At 32.2% G+C, this 25,548-nt stretch overlaps 2 protein-coding genes across 8 annotated transcripts; one reads left to right on the plus strand and one right to left on the minus strand.

The window, feature by feature from the left end:
- Positions 1 to 224: 224 nt before the first annotated feature.
- On the plus strand, positions 225 to 8,368 carry LOC107885960 (uncharacterized). 5 transcript variants are annotated; one of them, XR_001680593.2, is made up of 4 exons: positions 225 to 742; positions 888 to 5,131; positions 5,384 to 5,421; positions 7,854 to 8,368. XR_001680593.2 is itself a non-coding variant. In XM_016809729.2 (4 exons), exons 2-3 carry the CDS (start codon positions 997 to 999, stop codon positions 5,116 to 5,118), a joined length of 4,035 nt encoding a protein of 1,344 aa, XP_016665218.1. In that variant the 5' UTR covers positions 226 to 742; positions 888 to 996; the 3' UTR covers positions 5,119 to 5,131; positions 5,384 to 5,571. The 5 variants fall into 5 exon arrangements, 4 of the variants coding, with proteins under 4 accessions (XP_016665218.1, XP_040963133.1, XP_016665216.1 ...); XM_016809729.2 differs by lacking the exon at positions 7,854 to 8,368 and having other exon boundaries at positions 226 to 742; positions 888 to 1,885; positions 1,973 to 5,131; positions 5,384 to 5,571; XM_041107199.1 differs by lacking the exon at positions 7,854 to 8,368 and having other exon boundaries at positions 226 to 742; positions 994 to 1,885; positions 1,973 to 5,131; positions 5,384 to 5,571.
- On the minus strand, positions 6,706 to 14,090 carry LOC107885962 (kinesin-like protein KIN-5D). 3 transcript variants are annotated; one of them, XM_016809731.2, is made up of 23 exons: positions 13,878 to 14,090; positions 13,243 to 13,462; positions 13,018 to 13,147; positions 12,732 to 12,887; positions 11,880 to 12,356; positions 11,602 to 11,699; positions 11,364 to 11,520; positions 11,089 to 11,158; positions 10,910 to 10,986; positions 10,745 to 10,798; positions 10,577 to 10,657; positions 10,360 to 10,471; positions 10,048 to 10,134; positions 9,789 to 9,964; positions 9,269 to 9,430; positions 9,082 to 9,189; positions 8,837 to 8,995; positions 8,670 to 8,753; positions 8,353 to 8,558; positions 7,743 to 7,844; positions 7,550 to 7,659; positions 7,294 to 7,445; positions 6,706 to 7,214 (listed from the first exon to the last, which is right to left on the minus strand). In XM_016809731.2, exons 2-23 carry the CDS (start codon positions 13,410 to 13,412, stop codon positions 6,966 to 6,968), a joined length of 3,177 nt encoding a protein of 1,058 aa, XP_016665220.1. In that variant the 5' UTR covers positions 13,413 to 13,462; positions 13,878 to 14,090; the 3' UTR covers positions 6,706 to 6,965. The 3 variants fall into 3 exon arrangements, with proteins under 3 accessions (XP_016665220.1, XP_016665221.1, XP_016665219.1); XM_016809732.2 differs by having other exon boundaries at positions 13,243 to 13,448; positions 13,878 to 14,087; XM_016809730.2 differs by having other exon boundaries at positions 13,243 to 13,467; positions 13,878 to 14,087.
- Positions 14,091 to 25,548: the final 11,458 nt, after the last annotated feature.

Genomic DNA, 25,548 nt, shown 5'->3' on the forward strand with positions numbered 1-25,548 from the left:
TCATTGTTGCATATTTTATTTATTTAATATTAATATTTGTTTTTCATATCCTTTATACATGAAATATATTATATTCCACATTAAATAAAATTTAGGAAATAATAATTTTAGTAGATAAATTCCTTTTTATGAGAAACATAACCGTCTATTTAACTACCACCACCTTTCCGCTGTAGTCTAAAGCTTCAAAAAAATGAAAAAGGTAAAAATAATAAAATTGAAAAAGGAATTGAGGGACTTAAACGACGTCGAAGAGGCAAATAGCGCCTAAAGCGGGGCAAGATCCAACGGCGGGAAACTTCCTAAATGCTAAATCACGAGCCTTTCTCTTCTTCTGCCTCCCCCTTTCCCTCTTTCTCTCCCGCACGAACGCAACTCACTGAGTCAAGTCCAGTCAAGTTCCTTTCCACTCTCTTTTCTTTCTTCCCCCATCCCCCCTCAACCCTATGCCCTTTTTCGTCTTTTCCTCTGCAATTTCCATCCAAGGGCTCCCATCGTTCCACGTCACTTCCGTCTTCTTCAACTCCCCCCTTCCCCTTCCCCTGATCCCCTCATCTCCTTCCTCTTTTATTTCAAAAACTCCCTTTAGGGTTTCTCAGATTTAACTCTCTCTTCTTTTTCTTCTTCTTTTTCTTTTTGCTTTTTTTCCTCCTTATTTTTCTTGATTAGAAAATTAGAAGAAAAGGAGATCTCCAAATCTTCAATTTCGCCGCTGATATTTCTTCACTTCCTTTCGGACGAGGTATACATATACATATATATGTTTTTATATTCTTTTGAATATTGTTTTGCTTCTTCAATTTTATTATTTTTACTGTATTTCAGTTTTTCTTTTAGTTCGTAATTTCAAATTTTGAGAATTTATTTCCTTTATTTGTTTCTGTTAGGTTTCTGATGAATTCGTTGTACTCCGAAAACGGTGAAAATAATTCTTTTTGAAATATTAAATTGGTTAGAATTGAGGATTAGAAATTTCTTTTTTTGGTGCTTAAGGTTATGATGGCGATTGAGAAGAGTAATTCCAAAGTTTCACCCTTTGATTCGGAGTTTTCGCCTGGTAGTAGAGAGATGACTGTGTCAGGTGATGAGGACGAGCTTCAACGTCCAGGGTCAGCCGTTGATTCTGATGATGAATTTGACGATGATGCTGATTCAGGAGCAGGTTCGGATGACTTTGATTTGTTGGAATTAGGTGAAACCGGGGCTGAATTTTGCCAAGTCGGGAACTCGACCTGTTTGGTTCCTTTTGAGTTATATGATCTTCCTGGATTGGAAGATATTTTGTCTCTTGATGTGTGGAATGAATGTTTAAGTGATGAAGAGAGGTTTAGCCTTACTAAGTTTTTACCTGATATGGATCAGGATACGTTTATGCGGACCTTGATCGACATTTTTAAGGGTAATAATCTTCACTTTGGGAGTCCTATTAAGAGTTTGTTTGATATGTTGAAAGGAGGGTTGTGTGAGCCGAGGGTTGCACTTTATAGGGAGGGCATGAATTTCTTTCGGAAGCGGCAGCATTACCATCATCTGAGGAAGCATCAGAATACTATGGTTGTCAATCTTATTCAAATGAGGGATGCTTGGCTTAATTGTAGGGGATACAGTATTGAGGAGCGGCTTCGTGTTTTGAATATTATGAGAAGTCAAAATAGTTTGATGTATGAGAAGTTGGAAGATAAGGATTCTGCATCCTCTGATGGAGAGGATTTGGTTGATGGTTTTTGGAGCAAAAGAGTTAAGGACTGGAAAGCTCCACAGAAATCAGGTCGCTACTCTGGCTTTGGGGTTGAACCAGATTTAGAGTTTGCATCGCGAGGACAACTGATGGATTTGGAACCATCAAAATACAGGAAGCAGAATCCAAAAGGCAAACTGAAGACAGGTGAGTCAAAACTTCCTTTTGCAAGAGAGTTTGGCAGCCGCTTTTCCCCTGATTTAGATATGAATTCTGAGCCATACGGTTTGCCAGGAACACTTCCTCGAGAGAAATATGAGTCTGCAGCACTCAGGGCAAGGGATTGGATGAGGTTAGATGATGCTGAAGACCCAATGTTTGGAACAGGTATTCAGCGAAACCAAAATGCTCTCGGTAATAGCTCCATGGGCAAATCTGGTTCTTCGAGAGCAAGGAAGAAGTACAATCTTTTAAGAGGGGAAGAATTAGCCACTGATAGTTTCATGGCTTCGCCTTTGTCTTCAAAGCATGATTTCCTTTCCTATGGTAGGAATAGGAATGCGAATCAATTGTCCGAGGCAAAAGTGTATGCTTCAAAGCCTCCTAATATGAGAACATCTCATGATTTTGCCAAAAAGTCCAAGCGTTTCAAAAACGACCCACTATTTGCAGCCGGAGATCAAATAAAGTCTATAAAAGGCCGAATTCCTTCGCTGCCATTGCAAGGGAGTCGAGTTGACTTATCTGAGCGCACTGAACTGTTTTGGCAAAATGAAAACCAAGGAGAAGATTTCTCTGTGGATTTGTCTGTTAGACCTGATGATTGGAATATTAAGCACAAGAAATGGAAAACACTGCGGCAATCTCCTGATCTCAGTTTTAAATCTTATAAAGCTTCCTCACCACTGATGAGTGACCAATTCTTGAAATCTGCCAGTAGAAAGAAACCATCGCAGGAGAAGATTAGAGGGAACTATTTGCAAAATGGAGGAGCAGTTATGGCCATTTCAAAAGGTAGTAGAGCATTTATTAAAAACGAAGAAACAGAATCTGACTCATCTGAGCAATTTGATGATGAGGAGGAGAGCAATCCTCTAATGAGAGGCAAGTTGGCATACACCAGTGGCGTCATAGAAAATCCTCGCCTGTCTTCATTGAATTCTGGCCTTGATTCTAAGAAGACCAAATCTTCAAAGAAATATACTATGAAGGATGGATGGCCTCTTGATGGAATGAACCGCTACTCCAAAAAGAGCTTTGAGGAAAATGTGCACGTGGCAGGAGTAGAAAGCTACTATTCGGAAAGAAAACAGAAGGGTAAGATGCATGAAAGCAGTCCCTTACCTAACTCTGGTTCTAGAGTTTTGGATGAGGTTGGTGGGAAACAAGTTTCCAAGTTGGTCAAGAATGGCCATTTACGAGGGGAACCTGGTGACAGGTTACGTAGGTCCTCATTGAGGGCCTACCCTACTGAGAAAAGGCAGAACGGTGAACTTGCCTATGATCATTTTATGACTCAGTCAAATAATCAGCATGATTATCTTGATGAGGAGGATGGTTCGCCTGTGGCACTATCATTGGCAGATGAATTTAACCTGGGTAGAACTGGGAAGAAAAGACAGAACACTGAAGCATATGATCGCTGTGAGAAGTCTGAAGTTTCGTTGCTAGGGAGCAACAAAGTGACAAAGAAGAAGAAAGGGAAGAGGTACGTGGAAGATGTCAACGGAAGAGGTGAAGATGGCAATGTGCAGCCTAACTCCCAGCAGCAAACTGATGATTCTCCTTTCTTGAAGAAAAAGGGAAAACGGAAATTCGAGGTTGATACAGTTACTTCAGATATGGAACCTTCTGAGCCTCATGGTGCAGATCTGGGAACCACAGATTTGGAGATGGAAACCAAACCACAGAAAAAGCCATTTACTTTGATTACCCCTTCCATTCATACTGGATTCTCATTCTCAATTATACATCTTCTTTCTGCAGTTCGTATGGCAATGATTACTCCATTTCCAGAAGATTCCTTAGAGGTTGGTAAACCTAGAGAGGAGCAGAATGGAAAGCAGCAAGGTGATCTGAATGGGGTTCTCTCATGTGACAACACAGTTGCCAATAATTCAGACCATCTTGTGCAACCAAGTGTGCCTTTTCTTACCGTTCATGATATTGTTAATCGCGTGGCAGTAAATCCTGGAGATCCGTGTATCCTTGAGACAGAAGAGCCGCTTCAAGATTTAGTTCGGGGAGTTCTAAAGATTTTCTCATCAAAAACAGCACCTTTGGGAGCAAAAGGTTGGAAGGTACTTGTTGCCTATGAGAAGTCCACAAAAAGCTGGTCTTGGGTTGGCCCTGCTATGCATAGCTCAAACAATGTTGAGACGACCGAGGAGGTGATATCACCCGAAGCCTGGGGTCTTCCTCACAAAATGCTTGTCAAGTTGGTTGATTCTTTTGCAAATTGGCTAAAAAATGGTCAAGAGACTCTCCAACAAATAGGAAGTCTTCCTGCACCTCCGCTTGAACTGATGCAAGTCAACTTAGATGAGAAAGAAAGGTTCAGAGACCTAAAAGCTCAGAAAAGCCTTAACACCATTAGCTCAAGTTCTGAAGAAGTGAGAGCTTATTTCCGTAGGGAGGAGCTTCTTAGGTATTCTATTCCTGACAGGGCCTTCTCTTACACAGCTGCTGATGGAAAAAAATCTATAGTTGCTCCCTTGAGGAGATGTGGAGGTAAGCCAACTTCAAAGGCTCGAGACCATTTTATGCTGAAACGTGATCGGCCACCGCATGTTACGATTCTTTGTCTTGTGAGAGATGCTGCTGCCAGGTTGCCTGGAAGTATTGGCACACGTGCAGATGTTTGTACTTTGATAAGAGACTCTCAGTACGTCGTTGAAGAAGTTTCTGATGCACAAGTAAACCAGATTGTTAGTGGAGCCTTAGACCGCTTGCACTATGAACGTGATCCTTGTGTACAATTTGATGGAGAGAGGAAATTGTGGGTTTATTTGCATAGAGAAAGAGAAGAAGAAGATTTTGAGGATGATGGTACTTCATCTACTAAGAAATGGAAGAGGCCGAAAAAGGATACTGCTGAGCAATCCGATCAAGTAGCTGTAACAGTGGCTTTTCATGACACTGGGGATCAGTCGGGATTTGAATTAGGCTCTGAGCTTAATGTTGAACCTTCATGCATTTACAGTGATAAAAAGATGGAGTGTTGTGATAGACAAAACGCGGAGGATAATGCTGACTCTAGTCATGGGTCTGAGCAATGTACCAGTCAGCAGGATCATCCAATGACATTGGAGCCTCCTGACCTAAATCCTGTGCAAGATGGCGAATTACAATGTCAAGAAAATTCCACTAATGAAGATATTGATGATATTGATGATGGTAGAGAAAAACCTGTTGAACACCTCGATGCAAGCTTATTATGATCAAATACTTGAGGTAGTTTTCGATTGTTCTATGCAAATTTTCTTTAACTAGTTGGTGCGGTAATACCTCTTTGCTCACCATTTTAACCTCAGTGATTTAGTATATTTACTATGAATTTAGTTTATACTTAGAAGGCTTTTAGCCTCGTATGATTGTATCAGTAAGTTCCTCTGTCATGACACTGCTAATATGGCTTGTACATTGTTGGTGCTTGTCATTGACCCTGTTGATTTCTGACCGAGTGTAACATTGACATTTTTACAGGGAAAAGTCCAGCTTAGGTAGGGTAGAAAGCTTTCAAGGTATGTATTTATAAATTGGAAGGTTACACTTACATATAGATAGTGATTTTAGAACAAAATGTAGACTAGAAACTGATATTCTGATGGTCAATGAATACTTCATGATTCTGTTAATCATCACCATAATAATATAATCTATATTTTTGAAAATGTCAAGGTTTACGTGGGTTTTTTTTTTTTTTTAATGTACATATGTACTGGAGCAAAATTCAGTTATTTATAACAGCAGCATATTTTGCATATCTTCTATATACTTTGACCAGCTTGTTCCCTTGATACAAAAGCTGCGAATAAATAACATTGTTGTAGATAATAAGCATTTATCAAAATTGTCCCATTCTAAAAAAAATACCTTTTTTAATGCAAATTTACTTCTGGCTTACAAAGTTAATTAACGGAATGTAATTTTTTTTGGGCTAATTGCACCAGGCATTGCTAAATATTGCTTGGATTGTATAGTAGTCCTTAAACTTCATATATTTTAATTGAGTATTCAAAGCATCAATATTGTTTCAGTCTACTCTTTTATTCAACCTAGCAGTCAATTTATGCATTAAATGACATTTCGGATATGGAGTATGTTTAAAACATTTGGAGCGTTAATAAATTTTAGGAGGGTTATTATTTTTTATACGTAAGATCCAAGCTCTCCATGAAATAGGCATAAATTATTTACAATTTGATCAATGTGATTTGAGTTTCCAAGTCAATCTATTGAAAGACTTAATTGATATATTGGCACTTTTTGTACGGATATGCCAACATCCTATGAACTCAATTAGAGCGTATAGGGATAGCAAAAAAACAAACTTAAACCGACATCATTTTTACATCCCAATCCTATAGGTTTTTTTTTTTAATTGGGTTTTGCGGTGGGTCAGGTTGACTCATCATTTTTACATCCCAATCCTATAGGTTTTTTTTTTTAATTGGGTTTTGCGGTGGGTCAGGTTGACTTTTTATTGAAATTTACAAGGTGAGATTGAGATTGAGATTGAGTTTAGATAAAATCCCCTTTTAATTATAAATATCATTTATAATTGAATGTCATTTCAAGGTTGGAGTTGGTCATTTACTAGTGAAAATGTGGAGCAGAAGAACACCTGATCCATTGCCATCTCTAATCATAATTTGAGAATGGTTGTGCAATTAACCTTAATTTTTTATAACATAAATATAACTAATAAAGGAGTATATTTAAAGTTTACGAGATGGGGCATTTAAAGAATAGAAAATCTCAACTCAAACAAGAACAACCAAATGGAGGGTAGAAGCAAACAATAATAATAATAATAAACCACTGTTTTAGTATTATATTTAAGAACTCACTGCATGTTCCAGTTGAATTCTTTCAACAAACAATGAATGGAAGCCCAAGGGGAGGAGTCGTTCAGCCACACCGTATTCTGGTTCTGTATCTGCACTGTACAACCTTTTCTTTCTTACCACTATACTAATACTATATGTATAATATAATATAATATAATATAATATAATATTCTAATTTCTTGTTTTTATCTGTTTTAAAAGTTCCCATTCACTTTTTAATTAATAGCAGTGAGTGGAAGTCTAGAATCTTTCAATTGTTGGGATGGGGATTGGGGAGCTGTTGATGCTGCTTCATATTCCCCCAACATGTGTTTTATATCTCCATTGGCTACCTTTGCTGATTTTGCTTCCCAAAACAACTTTAATAGTTCCTCGAATGGAGGCGTTTTCAGTTCCTCTATCGATGACATGCTTGGTAGGTTGAATGCCCTCTTCCTTGGTGTTGAACACGATGGATTGTCCACCTGAGATTACGAGTTTCCAACCAAAATTAAATAAATAACATTTTCTTACAGCCTTGCTTGCTGATTTCTACAAACTTACCATGTATTCCTCCTCCAGACATTTCCCTGCATTGTCTGTGATTTCTACAATCTTGTGGTAGTGACCACCCTTCAGTTCCCTCAATTCCTCACAAGAAGGAATGATCATGGAATTCATGTTCCCACATGCATCACGATCAAGTTGTAATGAATCTGCCCATAATTTTGTTCATCAGTTTATTCCTTTTCTATTTGGTTCAGATTCAGGGTAGTAAGAATTGACAGATTCATTTAGTTGTAAGAATCTAGAAACTTACAATCAATGGATGTTAGGCAACTGTTGTTTGCAGTGTCTACATCTTCAAGAGCAGTGGATACAGCACAAGAAAATTGATCTCGGAGGATCTGATTGGCTTCCATTCCTCCCCTAATTGAATAAAAAGATAACAAAGATCAGTGATCTTTATCTGAAGTTGTCTAAAATACTTTTTTGAGGAAGTAAAGCTTTACCTAACAATGGAATCCACAGAATCAACATTACTCTTTTCTAAACTGAGAAGGGATTCTTGAGCATTCTTCCATTGCTGAGCACTCATCTTTGCTTTCTTCATACTGCAACAGGAATTTTGTAGAATGTTCAGTGCCTACTTAAAAAGCAATCCATTGCAAACAGAATACTGATGCCAGGGAAAATTGTGCTTAAATACATCATCATGACAAACATCTCTTCTTGAATTCTTATCATGTGGGGATAATACTGAAAAAAGGGATCATCTATCTCGGGAAGGCCAGTTTTCAAAGCAACCCCCTCTCAAAGAGTACACTCGCTACTGGAAGTTCCAAGCAGCATGACTCTTGGCAGGTAGCTTTGCATTGAGCCGTAAGGAGAGCTAAGGGTAGAACAATAAACACTGGTTTTTTGTCTTGCCTGAAACTCGTATATTTACATGATTTGGTAGGAATAGATACTTGAATTCAATGTAGTAGCTAATGTACTCTCTGAGAGTAGGTTTGTAACCATTGTCAAACTTTGTTGCAGAACTTTGCTTACTTGAATTATCCCGAAAAAAAAAAAAAAAAACAAAACAAAAAAAACAAAAGAAGGAAAAACCAACCATACCAATTTTGAAGAACATCTTCCATGTCTTTCTTTCCACTTTCTACAGCAGAAGTATCCTCAATATAGTGGGATTCTGTGCTTTTCATGTGAACATTCCATTCTGTTTTAACAACAGAAGTGGACTCTTGCATGGTAGACATTTCTTTCTGTAGTTTACTGGTTTTGCTGGATGCATTTTCCCGGAGATCGTGGACTGACATTTGGACCTAAAAAGTAAACAGAAATAAAGGAATTACTCCCCAAAATAATTATTGAGCACCGATCAAGAAAACACAGCTCATAAGAATGTTGAAATTAGAACTCATGTGTATTGTTACCAGCTTTTTCTTCCTAGCACTTGAACCTGCAAGCAGTTCTGCCACCTTTTGCAGCAATTGCTTCTCTTCATTAGCGGCACATTCCTACATGTATTATATAATGAATTGAAGTTATCTTTTTGGCTTTAAGAAAAGCAAAACTATCTGAACTAAGAACCATTAAGTACCTCAAATTTCTTTTCAAATTCAGACAATTTGTTGTCGTTTACTGTTTGAGATTCTTCCACAATTTTGGTCAGCTTGGATGCATGCATGTCTAAAGCCTCGAAGAAATTCACTGTTATTTTAGAAATTGACCTTGCATTGTCTACTGCCCTGGAATGTGCCTGTAGATGAAATAGAAAGAAGTGAGTCCACTGCCAACACCTCTCAATTACAGTTTAGCTGAGACTTGAAGCAATAAGTTACGAACCTCGCGCTGTTGTTGAGCAAATGCAGTTAGCTTCTCCTCTTGCTTGTAAAGACTACTTTGAAGGTCATTAAGTAATGCTTCAGCCTCGGCAGTAATTCCTTTGTACAGCTGAACCACATATAAATAACTTCATAAGCAAAAGTAGAAAAGGAAAGTCCACTTAGAAACTTATGAGAATACTGCTCACATCTTCTAGGTCACATGAGTGCTTAGCAACTTCAGAATTTAGATCACCCGAAATTGACATAAAATTTCCATCAAGCTTTGTGGCTATATCTTGCAAAGCTTTGACACCCGAACCATACATGTTCTTCAATTTCCCTAACCTTCCTCGAAGTTCATCTGTGGCCTGCAGTTATACAAAGGATAAGCTATAGAGGCTATCAATCGAGTCCTTAAATATGTTCAAATGTATTGTTGAGACTAGACTTGTCATTTGAGTAGGTTAGCTTCGTTTCGGATCAAGTCAATCTAGATTGCGTCAATTCAGTTTTAAAATTTTAGGTTTGGATCACTGGGTTTTCTAGTCGAGTTTTTGTTCAAGTCATTTCGGGTTACATGTTCAGGTCCTTTTTGAATTCAGGTTTAGTAGGTTCGAGTTGTTGATATTTTATGGTCAAAGCAGGTTGGGTCGAGTTAGGATTTGAGTTAATTGGATTGAGTAGTCAGGTTTGGGTCAGAAATGACAGTTCAAGTTGAAACCATACCTCAGACTTTGTTGATACAAAGGACTGCATGTCTTCCTCCATGTCTTTCAGTTGCTGCTCTTGTTGAGTTGCAGAAGCTGCCACAGTCTTGTGCAAGATATCAAGCTGCTGCGTCAACTGGGACTGAAACTTTTGGATAAGTGATTTGTTTCCATCTTCAATTTTATCCTTCCTTTCTGAAAGCATAACAGCATTCGGAAAAGTAACCTTAAGAGAACAAGCCATGCTAAAAATGAAGTGAGTTACTAAGGATACTAACCAATCTTGGCAAACAAATCTGAGACATCTGATGCAGCGTTTTCAAGCTCTGCTCGGAGTTCAAAAGCACGCTCAACAAGTGTTTTCTCTGAAAAGTTAGCAACGGGCATATTTAAAATTCAACTATAAAAAGATAAAAAGCAGAATGATTATTCTATACATTATTTTCTATCAGAAATGTGCATGTACATCTCATGAAGACCTTACCATGTAACTGATGAAAAAAAGTGACAAAACAACCATCAAAATGAAGATAATGAAATGGTTAAAAAAAAACAGACCAGACAAGTTGCCCAAGCAACCTCCAACTCACCAGATTTAAGGAGGTTAGATATTAAAAATTCCTTCTCTTTAATAGTTGCATTTGCTTGTCTATGTTTATCTTCAAGATCAAACAATGCAATTTCAGTTTCCTCAAGCTTTTTCTGGGGAAAAAGGAAACGAGAAAGAGAATGTCACTCCTGTCACGGTATAAGACAATAAAAGAGCTAATATGATATTTGTACGATGACAGTCCAAAACTGTAATACCTCCTTCTTTTCAAGTTTCTCACTTAAATCCGCAGTCATCAGCTGCTGTGAGTTGTAAAGCTCCTGAAGCTCAGTAATTTGCTGCAGAAAAGTAAATAAAGAATAATTAGCTTGACCACTGAATCCTACATCAGAAAAGAACTAAAGGGTTGACTTGAAGAAATGTACTTTCTCCTTGGAATCTGATTCAAGTTCCATGCGCTCTATTTTTTCAGCCATAGCCTGAGGTAAAAGTTAATATTTATTAGTAATAGTGTATTACTAATAAATTCAATTCTCCATGAAACTTGGGACGAACATTTCTACCATTCAATCACATGGTTTAAATCCTACCTTCTTCTCGGCTTCTTCAAGGAGAAAACGATCTCGTGGAATGTAAATGCCATTTTTCTCTCTTGCAGAATACACCTCTGGTAGAACATAAAAAGGGAAGCAAAAAATTATCACTTACAAGAACCAAACGATGAGGTAATTAAGTTTCTTGGCAAAAATTTTAAAGAACAGCCAACTACCTTGCTTCAGCCGATCAATTTCAGAATATAAATCTTTTATCAAAGCAGATTTCATCATCTTCTGGTTAATCTGTAATAGTAACAAATTTCAATTATTTCAGCATGTCGCAAAGAGGTCAAATATTTTAACTTTGTATAAAAGAGAAATGGGACATAGTTCATTTGTATAATGGGAAAGAATTAGCAATGAAAAGCTCAGAATAGTTCATTTGTATAATGGGAAAGAATTAGCAATGAAAAGCTCAGAAGGTGATTCATAAGACTAATCCACTGACCTCTGGTTTGTTCTTGATATTCTTGGCACGATGTGCATAATCTAGAGTGCTGAGTGTTTCTTCCAGACAATGGATGGATGGTGATATGGTGGCAATTATACATGTTTTTGTTTTCCCTCCCAAAGAATCCCTCAATAGCCTTGTTAGTTTGCTATCTCTGCCATTTGCAAATATATATTATTTATCCAAACTAAAACAAGATGCTAATGAGAAATTTTCACGTATTGATAATCCATACCTATAAGGTACATGACCAGAGTGCTCAACAAGTGCATTGATAACACGACCAAGAGTGAGCAAGCTTTTATTAATTTCTCCAGCTTCCCTTGCTCTGCCCTGTAAGAGCCAATTAACTTGGGATCAACAATTAAAAGGTTCAAATATCCTAACATTGGCAACACAAAATCAGTCTTTGAAGAGACTAACATAGAATTTTTTTGTCCTTTTTTGTCATTTGATTGATACATAAGACTCATAGCCATAGAAAATTATACATTCAGGATTGTGACATAATACCTCTCTCGCACCAGAACGTGAAATATTCTCAGAACCAGCAAGATCAACGAGATTTAGCTTCCCACTTTTAATCATTTCTTCCCCCTCTGGAGTACACTCCTTAATGTGGATTGTGATTGAAAATATAGAATGAGAACGACTACTTTGTTTGTTAAGTAGAGTTTCAGCTGTTCGCCTTTTAGCAGAGCCTTTTTCCAAGATTTTGTAAATTTCATTAGCAGTTGTAACTATCTCTTCTTCAAGGCCTCTGACAAAAACTCCCCCTTTCCCATCTTCCATAAGAGCAATGGGTTTCTTAGATTTATCATCAACGAATTTCATAGTTTCCTCTGGTGCCAGAAGATCTGTTATTTCCTCATTGTAAAGCTCTAAAAACGTAACTTTCATACTATATTCAGCATTCTGAGCTTCTAATATATCAAAAATTTGTTTAACAGATCTAGGGATAACACCTGCATCACTTGGGAATTCCCCGTTCTGCATAAACCACAAGTTCATTTAGAACTGAAAGCAAGCAAAAGATCATGAAATCATTTATTCTATGCCTGAAAACATAAACTTGAAAATTTGGATTCAAATTTCATTTTTATACAAAAATTGCGAGAATAAAAAAGCATATATTCTATCTAAAATATTTTGAAATTCAATAAGATTATATTTTTCAAAAGGCATAAAAACATGAAATTCATTTACAAAAAGAATTTCAAAATCACAACTACATAGGCATAAAAGAATCAATGGTTTTGAAAAATAATAATGAATATTGCATTCATATATGCTTTACCACACTAATACGATTTTCTAAATTCAAGTTTCCAAATGCAACCTTAACAAACTAGAACAAAACCAAACCTTTTTCCTTGCTCCCCCCTCCATTGTGTATGTCTTTCCAGTTCCCGTCTGGCCATATGCAAAGATAGTGCAATTATAACCCTCAAGAACTTCATTCACAATGGGAGACACAGCTAGATCAAATAACTCCTTTTGCTGAGACGACGGACCAAAGACCTAGCAAAAAACAATTAATGTTTCCAACTTCACTCCGTCTACATTTTCTCAAGAGCCAAACAATTAATTTTAACAAAACATAAAATTTAATCTCCGCCAATGAAATGCAAATTTATAACAAGCATGAAACCTTGTCAAAAAGAAAGGTCCTATCAATTTGCTTATTAGCAATATTCTGTACAGCACAAACTTCTCTTCTACTTTCATTACACGATATCACCACCGGAGTATGTATTCTCGTTTCATCTTCACTCAATGGCCTACAAAAAGGAAAAAGAAAACCGAAATTGTTATTATTAATTTTTAATCCTTTAAATAAATACTAACTGAACAAAAAAAAAAAGAAAACACTGACCTGCAACGTAAAATAACCTGAACGTTAACTCCTTTATCTTGTTTTGAACTCGAACTGGAATCGGCTGATCGCAGATCTCGCACCGATTTATCGTTTGAACGTGGCGTTTGCGATGGAGATAGCGATACCAATCCTCCTCCTCCTCTTCTTTGCTGCTGTGCAGATTCCATTGCAGAGAGCTCTAGCCACTCTTGCGATTCAAATCACTGTGTAATTGTAACTACACTGAGCAAACTCGGATTCAGTGTAAATGACGTAGTATTGCTTCAAGATTTAGATGCTAGTACGTTTCTTTAGCGAATCTAAAACTTTTTTAAGTACGCGCGGTGACTAAAGAAAAGCTCAAACTCAGTGAGTTAACTCGACACTAATGAGACATTAATTCAGTCTTCAGAAGATCAAAATTTTGAATGAAATAAAAAACAAAAAAAAAAGAAAGAAAGAAAAGAAAAGGTGAATTATACACAGATTTGGAAGAAAAAGATGTTTTACCTCTTCAGAGTAAAAAAATGTACATAAAAAATCAAGCAGAAAAATGTGAATGAAATTTATCTATAGACTTGGATCGGAATTACCGAATTAGAGTTTCTAAATTAAGAGATTCGGCGACGAAAAATCATTAAAAGAGAGCTTACATTGAATTAAAACAAAATGCCGGCGAGCTAAATGGAAATTCAAATGGCAACGATTCTAGAGAGAGAATAAGAAGCTGAGAGAGTTTTCGAAATTTTAAAATGTAGAGAGAGACTTAATCAAAATCCAAATGGCAATGATTTTTCGTTCTCTTTTTTAAAAATGAACATGAGAGAGAGCTTCACAAAGAAGGGGACTGTAACTATGATATTGGTTCGGCTCGGTTCGGTTTAATTATTAAAAGAAATTAAGTTTTCGATTCGGAATAGTGGTCCACTTATAAGAAATAATTTTATATATTTTTTAAATAATTTGTAAATAAGAGATTTGTTTTTATATTATAAAATTAAAAAAATTATGGATGAAACAAAAATTATAAAAGATTTGTTTTTATACTATGGTTTTTTTTATCAGCCCTAGACAGACGGAGGCAGGAGATATGGTTTGATTTTGACGGCGTTAGTATGGATAAACTGTGAAGGGACGGCAACGAAGTTGGGGGAAGCTTAGGTTAACGGCGTTAAAGTAGCTCCGTACATCGTAATATCCGACCGTTATAAATGGAAACGAAAGGCTAAAAGCCAAAGAGGATAACAAAAACCTTTTTTAAAAATATGAACTAGAAAAAAACCGGATATTAGAGATTAACATAATTGCCTCCCACTTTCCCGAATATTACGAAATTATCCTTTTCTTAAACTGGAGATTTTATTTTTCTAGTTAAATTCTGCTGTAAGTGCGTATGTGGATTTAATATATGTATTATTATCTGAGCATTGTTAATATTTATATTCTTAAAATTTTAAAAATTATAACCTTCACCAGAATGATTGTCATTAAAATAATTTAAACATTTTTATTTCAATCTATAATGTCAGATGAGTTTATTAATTCAACAAAATACTCATAAAAAATCATATCATTTTGAGCAATTGTTTTAATGATTATCGTATGAATTAAAATTTAAATAATATAAAAATTAAAATTAAAATTAAAAATATAGATTAAATTCATAATTTATGCATAATACGATACTAATAATAAAATTTAGGTAAACAAATTTGATTAGTATCATTTGAGTCAAGATTAAAAATTTAAAATTAAAAAAAAATTCAAAGATTAAAATAGATTAATTTAAAAAGATCATAAACTAAAATTAATCAATTAAAATATAATAATCAAATCCACAATTTATGGATATTATAGAAATCAATAAAAAAAATTTTATCTTTTTAAAAAGAATAATAAACTTTCTTTTATCAATATTAAAAGAAGGGGTGCAGAATGATAAAATTTAAATTTATGTCATTTAAATATCATACGAAAATTTAAATTTATACCATTTAAATATCATACGAAAGCTCTAACTAATATTTCAAATAAATTTTGATGAAAAATCTTAAATTTAAATTTAAGATTGTTTTTAATAAATAACTTAAGCTTTAGATTTAAGAGGAAGTGATAGAGTGATTTCGTTTTTCCTCTAAGTTGCAGGGTTGAATTTATAATATTTGTATGTAGATTGTTTTATTTTTTAAAAATATTTTAAATAACTATGATCTAATTAATTATTTTAATTTATATTATTCAGTAAAAATATAATTATTCAAAAATATTTAAAATAAATATATAACATTATAAATGTTTAAAAGTCTATTCAAGATTATAAAATTTTCATATAGTTTTAAGCATGATTTTTTTTTCAATATATGTGAGTTAAAAAATATAATATTTATTTTCATTTCCATAAATGATTTAAAAATAAATAATAAATATTTAAAATTTGCAATACAATTAAAATTCTAAAACTTAAAAAATAAATAAAAGATTTTGAATAAAAAACATGCCATTGTGTATATACAAGGGAGAGATAATTTACACAAATGTAAAATTTATTTTATATAATTTTTTTTGTATGACTAACATTTTAACAATTGACAATTGAATTTGTCAACTAAAGTAGTATCAATAAGTACTCAATCATAATATTTAATATAGTTTTTTATAATATATTAATATTGAAAAATGTAATTATTAAATATATTTACTTAATATTTCCTCTTTGCAATTCACTCTTGGTTTAATCTTTTTAAAATTTCCATAGTCAATTACAACTTTTTGTATTCTCTGCTTATGTTAGTATTAATAGTTTTTCCAATTCAGTTATTTTATTTACAAAAAATTCAGATAATGCTTTTAATATTTTACATTTTAATATATTAATCCATATCCAGTATCTATATAATATGTATTTCCAATTTCGAAGGATTTTATAAGAATGAATATAATTAAAATTGACTTTTCTCTTTTTACTTTATTTATAGGTTAACAGTGTTATCAAATTGAACTTACGATATAAAGCATAGGAATCAAATTATGTCAAATTACAGCAGAATGATTAAATTTTAAGTTTCAACATAATAGAGGGACTAAATCCATAATTAGTCCCCATTCATTTTTATGTGATTAAGGTTACTATTATTTCTTGATGTGATTAAGACTTTGGGGGAGAGTGAGGAGAGCAGGTCCCTGTTTATGCGGAAAGTTGGGAGCCACTAAGAACCAATGAGAAAGGGACCCATTACAAGATTTTTGCCCCTCTTTTTTTTTTTTTTAAGTTTTGATGGAGAGAATTTTGTATTTAACAACTAATTTTGTCTTCTAATAATTTAAAATTTTATTCTCTTTCTTCTATAAAATTTAAAATTGTTCTTAACCAATAATCATCAACCCATTAGGAAAACCTTTTATTTATTTTAATTTTTAAAATTTTGAATTTTGAATTTCAACTCTTTTTATTACATTTTCTAGAAAAGTCCTTCTTCTTTTTTATAATTAAAGCTTGCATTCTATTTTAATCGAAGGAGAAAGAGTTATATTGGAATCGAATTCAAGATAACATGTTAACCACGGATGAAGCAAGGAAGACATACAATTTTAAAAGTTTTCTGAGGTGAAAGAGAAATTTTTTGTTTAAAAAAACTTAAATTGAATATTTAATAATTGAGAGGGACTAAAAAAGTTATTATTTCAATCAACCAAGGAAGGTCCAGAGCCAGTAACCCTAACTATGCCCCTGATGTCAGCACCTGAACCTATGTACAAGTTATCTAACTTGTTTGAACATATTTATCTAATTAATATATCTCTCTATTTTATTTATTTGAAAGTTTTTTTTTTTGACCCACATGATAAATATATCATAGGAATATATAGCATTTCCAATTGAGTTTAAAATTAAAATTATTTTATGTATATATTATTTTAAAATTTTATGTGCATATTCCAATTGAGCACTTAAGATTAATTTATCTCATTCAATGTACCTAATTTATGCATTTATGTTTTACTCAATGGAGTTAAAAGGATTGTAAAACTGTAATGTGTCCTATAATAATAATAATCCACTTAATAAATGTAATGAATTTAAAAAAGAGTATATAGACTTCCTAGTATACTCAGCAACATCAAATGGAAAATTGAATTTAGGTAAAACACATGGATATACAAATACATACATATCTACCTGAAAAGAAATAGACAACTTAATATTTTTGAAAAGGAAAGACAAAGAAAATTCTACAAATTGAAAGAGTTAGTGTACCAAACACCATTTAATAAATAAATATATATATATATATATATTTGGACACTTACATGGAAAGGGTAAATTCCAATCTCAATTCCATATGTTTCTAATATAATTTGATTTCGATTTATCTAAAATTAAATATTAATTTATCTGTCCTGAACTCAATTTAAAAAATTAAAATAATACCAAATTTTGAACCGATTTAATATGAGATAATTTTTTTATGTATTTTTATTATTTTTAATATATTATTATTTTTTTAATATTTTTAATATTAATATAAATTTTATTATCAATTTTAAACTAATATTATATATAAAAGAATATTTTGGCAATTATCTCGAGAAAACCTTTTCTAATTTCAAACCATTCTAATTAATTGAAGAACTAAATTTACATGATCCAAAACCAAAATCTAAAAAATATATATATATATTTATCAAATTAGATCGAGTCAAAGCTCACCGAATTTGGATTTTTTTTCATCCCTATAGGTCACTAGCAAACTATTTAATTTCAAACATTTAGTTAAAAGCTAATTTTTAATACTACATGTGTTGCATGTGATTTTATGTGTTTAACATTTAATCAAAAAAAATTTAAATATTTTATTTTTAATTACAATAATTAACAGAAAATAATTTTTATTTGAATTATTAAATATAATTAAAACAATTAACCTATCCATTCAAATTTCATAATAGAAAATTTTCAAATAATAATTAAATCACTTTTAATATAATCAACCTATAATATAATTTTACTTTATATAATTAATGCAAGTAACATTATTCAAAACAATAACTAACATGATTAATTCTAACAATAATTAAATTACAATTAAGATGCCTAAAATTCTATTTAATTAATAACTTAATAATTAATTAACAAAATTAACTCTAATAATAATTAAGTTATAATTAAGATGCTTAAAATTCTATTTAATCAATACTCAAATTTACATCAATAAAATTAGCACAAGTTCTCTTTTATATAAAATTTTTTAATTAATAATTATAATTATAATTATCACAATTTTTTCTTATGTTGTATCCACTCAAATAATATATCTATTTTAAAATTAGCACAAATTTTTAATTAATAATTATAAATGAAAATATAATTACTTTTAAATGTGTAAATATCACAACTTCTATTTTTAATTGTATATTTAATAATGTAATAGAAAATAAAAAAGTATTCTGGTTAGTTCAATTTTTTTAAATTCATACTTTAATATATTATAGATATAGATAAATAATAAATTCCATTTATTTATTAAGTTAATTACGAGGTTAAAATGATTGCTAAATTCGGAGGTGGTTAAGTTTAGGTAAACTGTCAAAAACGTTGGAATAGGAAAATTTAACCCCAAAAATAATCGAAAAAGAGGAGAAAAAATAAAGACAAAAAAAAAAGTGGGGTTCGTATGAGGTGGCAAAGACGCCCCACGTGATAAAGAGTGATGCAAGGAGGCACATGCCCCTCTACTTATATAGCTTTTCAACTTTCCTTCTCAAATTAATCTAACCATTTAAAACTTTTAAAGCTATATTTAAATTTATGTTTATTTAATTAATTTTAAAAAAAAATTCAGAACAGCAGGTCCAATGGTTTCAAAAAATACAAAAATAAGTACCGCAAGTACCGCAACTCATGGTAAACACAAATCTCGAAAAATGAGAAAGATAACCTAAACTAGCAGGGGTTTGGAGTCTTCACCAACCACCGCTCGAATGCCTACCTCCAACCAAGGTCATTCTGCGAAATAAACCTCAAAAGCCAATACCAGGAAACATCATGGATTAAACAGAAAAATGACAAATGCATGCTAAACCATTATCAAACGTGGCTTCAACCATCAAACTCATAGGTTTAGTGCATTGACACTACAACTTAGTCATGTCCCATTCGATAGCTTAGATGATGGCAGGTGATACCAGGAGAAGTCAACTTTTTGGAGGCTTAATCCAAAAGAAGTAGCCTAGAGTTAAAAATTGGGCAATGAAAGCCAAAAAGAAAGAAAGAAGGAAGATGAAATGAAAATGCAGGTTTGGAAAAAGATCTATTAATGGATCAAAAAATTACTTTCATTTTGAATGGTGATGGCATTGTTCAAACATTAGTTGAACATATTTCTGTTCAACAGAAGCATTATGACCATTTGAGTGAGTCTTCCCAAATTGAAAAGTTACGTCACTAAGTCTAACGAGTACTTTTAAAATGTTGAATTGGAATGGTTTCTTAAAACCAAAAAAGATGTTTATATAATAAGACCACTATTTTGGTATGAAATTTACTAGTGAGAATATATAACGTGATAATCATATATTTGAATTCGAGATCATATTGTACATATTTATGATGGTGCATGTGATTTTTTTTATATGGTTTGGATATAATTTATAATCTCAAGGTTCTATGAAATTTTTAGATGTTGTAAATTTTGAAATTTACTTTGGAAGCCATGAGTCAAAGATCTCATGAGTATAAAAAATAACAATATGAATGCTATTTGATCCATTTAGGTGATGGACATTATTTTGATCATAGTAAAAAAATAATTGATGACATCCATGGTGAAGGGTGAATAAATGTGTGATTTTATAGTAATTTGATTAGACAATTGATGGCCCTCTAATGTGACTATATATGTTACACCCTTGTATATATATGATGCATTAAGAAAAAATAATATTATTTGACTATGAATACAAAAAAAAAAAGAGCTTTAAAGTCATGTACTAACTTTGAAAAGAAGCTATGACAAATAGCAAATATGTTGTCTAGTTTCACCAAGAGATTTGAGGTATTTTTACAACAACTTGATGAAAAAGACATGATGTATGGTTTCATATACTTGGTGTTTGTGAAATTAATTTCTTGGATATCAAGAAATAAATAAAATAGCCAAATATGAAATTGTCATGATAAGGAAAAACAAAGTGATCACTGTAATTTGACAATAATAGAAAGGATATCCTTGACAGCATTCTTTTGCAAAAGAATGGGTAATTGAACATGGTGGGGATATTGGTCTTGTGATTTTTCAAGACACAAAAAAATATAAAATTTCACCATGTGGTATAAATAATTAACATAGCTATGTTGGAAAGTTGAAAATTTGGGATGAAATACAAGCCCATAATATTTGAGTCACCCATGATAGAAGCTTGACTCAACACTTGGTATAATATCAAGTCTTGTGTTTAATGAGACAAAGTATATCATCAGTATGTGATTGCTAGCACTATAAAAAAAATCATCACAGGATGAAAAGTCTAGGTATCCGTAATGATAAAGGAATGATGAGTATTATACTCTTAATAGACCGATAACATAAATGTGTTAGAGTGTTATAATTATAGGAGCATTCTCGAGATCTACCTATGTGAGTGGAAGTGTTGCCGCTTCTAAGAGCTCAAGGGCTTGGCTCTGATAGCACTCATGAAAAGAGGTTACAAGCATATGGTCATAATAGTGTCCTTGGATAATGTACATTAATTGATGTTGAAATCATTATGTGAGATGTGTTCAGTTAATTAAATGGAATAGTTGGTTCAAAACATAGTCTACCATGCAATTTTGATTAACTTTAACATGTTTTCACTAAGTGAAGATTCAATTGTAAGACACCTTTATTTATGCAATTGATTTCTAAGATTATCAAAATCTAGAATATTTTGAAAATGGGGGGAGATTGTTGGAACATTTTCAAAATATATATAGTGTTCCAATAGTTACAAATGAAAAGGTACAAGTGATCCAAAAATAATGTCATGGTTATTAAGCAAGAGTTGTCACTATTCATAGTGATCAATTATGTCTCTTATCACCAAAAATTATACCACTTAATTAATAACAAAGGGTCATAATTATTCAATAGGTATTTATTTAAGTAGATACCTATTGAATAATTATGTTTATGGTTAAAGATATGACTATCCTTTTGGGTAGTTATATCCCCATGAAGAGACATGAGACTTTCTATAAATAGAAGAGAAAATTCATTTGTTAGACAAAAAAAACAAAAAAAAACATAGAAACAAAATTTCTTTCTATTCTCCCACTATCTTTCATATTTCTATATTGTTCTATAAAAAAATTATTATAGAAATTCTATAACACCCCAAAATACATAGGGTTAGAAATTTAATTAATCACCAAGAAATGACTTAGACTTGATGGTTGGGTAGCTAGAGAAATCCCTAAGAAAATCTTAAGTTTAAGCCTCACTCTTCCCGTTTTCCTTTTATTTTATTTAGCAACTAAAGAACAAAATCAATCTAGTATGCATATTAAATGAAGTAGAAAATGACAAAGCATGGGTAGTAGCCTAATGGTTAAGCAACACTTCGTTCTCCTTAGTTCCTAACTTTGGTAATATGGGTAATTTACCAAAATAACCTTTTAAAATTTGCTTAACCTAGCTAGTTAATCCCCTTCCTAATCATATTAGAATTTTGGTTTCCCTTTTCAACCTAGAGAATAATTATTTTTCGTATATCTTCCCCTTTTCTTTTTTCACCCTTTCCTTTTTTGCAAATAATTTCTTTCCTTGTTGAAAATTGTTTGCACTCTCTCAAATCAAAGATCAAATTCAAACGTGAATCGTTCTTCCACTAATAGCAAATCTTGGAATTGTTTACCCTATTTCTCTCATCCAAGTTCAATAGAATTTGTAGTTATCAAAATGGTATCAATCTACGCTAATCTTGAAACCCGATTTCTAAATCTTTCTCGATTCTTACCGAATGTTTTAATAACGCTGTCGAATCTTGAAATCAAACGTTAACTATTATCTATTGACATTCGAAGAACCCGATTTAGGTATCATGGACCAGATCCAAGGGCGATAAACGATGTTCGTGAACCCGGAGAAAGATGTGTGTCTTTTACGAGAAAATCAAGGCAAAATCAGGCCTAGGTTAGACCACACGAGCGTGTGGGCCGCCCCCACATGACCACCATATTGCGATTATGTCCCTCGAAACCCTAGGTTTTCGCTTCTTAAACGGCCATGTCACCTTTGTAGGTTGAAAATTCGAAATGCCACATAGGCATAGTCTCTCACACGACCTAGCCACACGGTCGTGTACCCCATCCACACGACCGTGTGTCCCCCAAAACTCAGAACTTACAGTTTTCACCTTCCAAACTAGTTTTAGTGAACTATGAAGTATGTTAGATTCCCTAATATTATGAAGTATGTTAGATTCCCTGATTGATCGAGTTAATATGCTATTGATTTTCTTTTATATATATACTTGCATGAATTATGAACAATATATGTTACTATTGTATCTAAATACCTGTGACCGTACTGTTAATCTGAATTCATGAAAAACATGATTTTGCCACTGATTTGCCATGTGTCATTACACTAAATACTACCATATGTTATTTGTATTAAATTTGCTACATTGTATTGCATGCAATGGGATGATATGATTGTAGAAAGTATTGGTAGTATATCTACATTTATTTTTGTTGTGTACCCACAGCCATAGGCAGATTCTATCCGTGACAGTCTTGTTGTGTACCCACAACCATAGCAAATTTCACTTGCGGTGTTTTGCTATGCATTCACAACCCTTTGACAACTATCATTTGCAAGCAAATTGTGCTTCCACGACCATTGACAGATTTCATATGCAATACTTTGCTGTGTACCCACAACCATATGCAAATTTCATCTACGGCGCTTTGTTGTGGGTTCATAGTCATTGGTAGTAAAATTACAAACTATTGGTGGTTAATCCACATTTTGGTGTGTTGGTGGTTGGAGTTCTGAGGAGCTCCTATTGTGGTGTGCAGTGGCTAGGTAAGGTATATTCTATTTAAAACTGAAACTGTATGGCATCACTTAAAACATGTGCATACAACTCTGGAAAAATTATGTTATGATACATATGCGTGAATATATATGTATATATGTGTGTGTGGATATGATTATTGTTGGCAAATATGAGAATTTGATTATTCTAAAAATTGTTATTGTGAATTCATATATAATAATGATGGTTATGTTGTAAAACTGATACTATGAACTAAATTGCTATCTATGATTATTTTATGCAATGTTAATTAATGTGTTTTAATAATTGTCGTATTGATTTTATTGTAAATGGATTCACATTTAGCGCTATAACTCACTCCACCTTAAATCTTCATCCTTATAGATAACCCACCAGGTTAAGACGTGGACGTGGCATCCGGAGGGTCTCGAATCAGAATGATTTATTTTATTAAAGATTTTAATTTTATTATTTTTACTTAAAAACTTTATTATTTTATTTTGAACTGTGGTATGAGACTTAAGATTTGAGTTTTTTTTTTACTTTGCATGACACTTATTTAAAGTTTTAGGACATCATGTTATGATTGATAATTAGTATGCATGAACCTCGATTTTTATTAAAAACTAGATATTACTTACCGCTGCTAAATTACAACCAAATTTTAAGAGTTAATAAAATGATATTTAACTAAGTTTTCTACTAAGTTAAAAAATATTTTAAAATGACTGTTTCCAAAACTTCGACAGCTCTCTAGGTCACTTCAATGACTAATGTAATATTCTGAATTCAGGTCTAACGTCTAGGTTAGGTTAGGGAGGTTACAAATTCTTTATATAAATTGATATTTTTGTTATGCTTCGCTCAATGCTCAACGGACTGTTTCCATCAGTGCAAAACATCGACAGTCATTGAGCTTCATTGTATCCTCAAGGTTTATTTTCCAATAACTCTTTTGCACACCATAAAATAAGTGGATACGAATGAACCTTAAAGAAAGTGACATTAATACATGCATTGAAGTCTTAATTAATTTCTCATAAGTTTATTTTTATCTCTATGCACCGATATAGATTGATCCCAAATTATTTCCGAAAAGGAAAATAACAAGGCCAAAGGAATCTAGAGAGAGAGGCAACTAATCAAGCTACCGATCACGCTAGCATCAATTAGGTTAGAGAAATAAGAGAAAGATAAGGTTCAAGAGAAAAAAGAGTTATCATAAGTATTCTAATATTACTATGTATAAATTTAAATTAATTTTGAAAAGCTATACCAATGGAATATTTGAATGGATAAATATTTGAATTTATTAATTTTTTAAAAACAAAAGATTTAATTAAATACTTATGAACCTTACGTATTGACGTAACAAGTGATGTGGTGGCTAATATGGAAATTAAAGTGAAAAAGTGTTGACGTGGAGGACTTAATTATTTTTTTATTATTTTATGATGGCTTAATTTATTTTTAGTTATTTTAGAAGGGCTTAATTGAGTTAGGGATTATATAAAATTCTCAAAAAAATTATAAAATAAGTAGTAATCTTAAATTTTTTATAACATTTAATACTTTATCTTAAATTTTTATAACATTTAATAATTTTTAATAACTTATATACTTCTTATAATTTTCTAAAAAAATTATAATATTTTAGTAATTTAATTTTTAAAATCTATTAATAAAAATTACTACTCATTTTTTGTTTTCCCACGCATGCAACCCTACATCATATTGTAAACCATTTTTATCAATATCTCCCAATCACCTCCCCTCAACTAAAACCATTACTCATTATTCACCTTAAACCACCAAACACTAAATCTATTATCACTCAAACCCTTTACTCGACACCCCATTTAAATTTGATTACCATCACAATTCATAATATCCTTTAAAATCTAATTCAAACATTCAAAATAATAATAATAAATCCTATAATTTTCTTATATATATATTTTAGTTTTTACATCTTTTTATACTTTTAATAAATTTTTATAACTTTTTTTTATTAATTTTTATCATTTTAATTATACTTATATAATTTCTACAATTTCTAAAACATTTTAATAATTTTTATAAATTTTGAGAATTTTTATATAATCTCTAAAATTAAATTAAGTTTCCTAAAATAATTAACAAAAAACAATTAAATTAAATCGTAAAATAAGACAAAAAAATCAATTAAACCCTCCACATAAGCATTTTTCTACATCACCCAACATGTCATCAAAATTTTTATGTCAACTGTCACATCACCAGTTACGCCACCTACTATGTCAA

Source organism: Gossypium hirsutum, chromosome A03, assembly GCF_007990345.1.
Source record: "Gossypium hirsutum isolate 1008001.06 chromosome A03, Gossypium_hirsutum_v2.1, whole genome shotgun sequence".
Lineage (NCBI taxonomy): Eukaryota > Viridiplantae > Streptophyta > Magnoliopsida > Malvales > Malvaceae > Gossypium > Gossypium hirsutum.

Excerpts from the sequence above, each read along its gene's own strand:
- LOC107885960 (XM_016809727.2), top strand. The coding sequence starts at position 997 with ATGATGGCGATTGAGAAGAGTAATTCCAAAGTTTCACCCTTTGATTCG.
- LOC107885962 (XM_016809731.2), bottom strand. The coding sequence starts at position 13,412 with ATGGAATCTGCACAGCAGCAAAGAAGAGGAGGAGGAGGATTGGTATCG. Across the intron at positions 13,148-13,242 it reads CAGGTTATTTTACGTTGCAG|GCCATTGAGTGAAGATGAAA; the intron begins GTCAGTGTTTTC and ends TCCTTTTTGTAG. Across the intron at positions 7,446-7,549 it reads TTGCCTAACATCCATTGATT|ATTCATTACAACTTGATCGT; the intron begins GTAAGTTTCTAG and ends AATTATGGGCAG.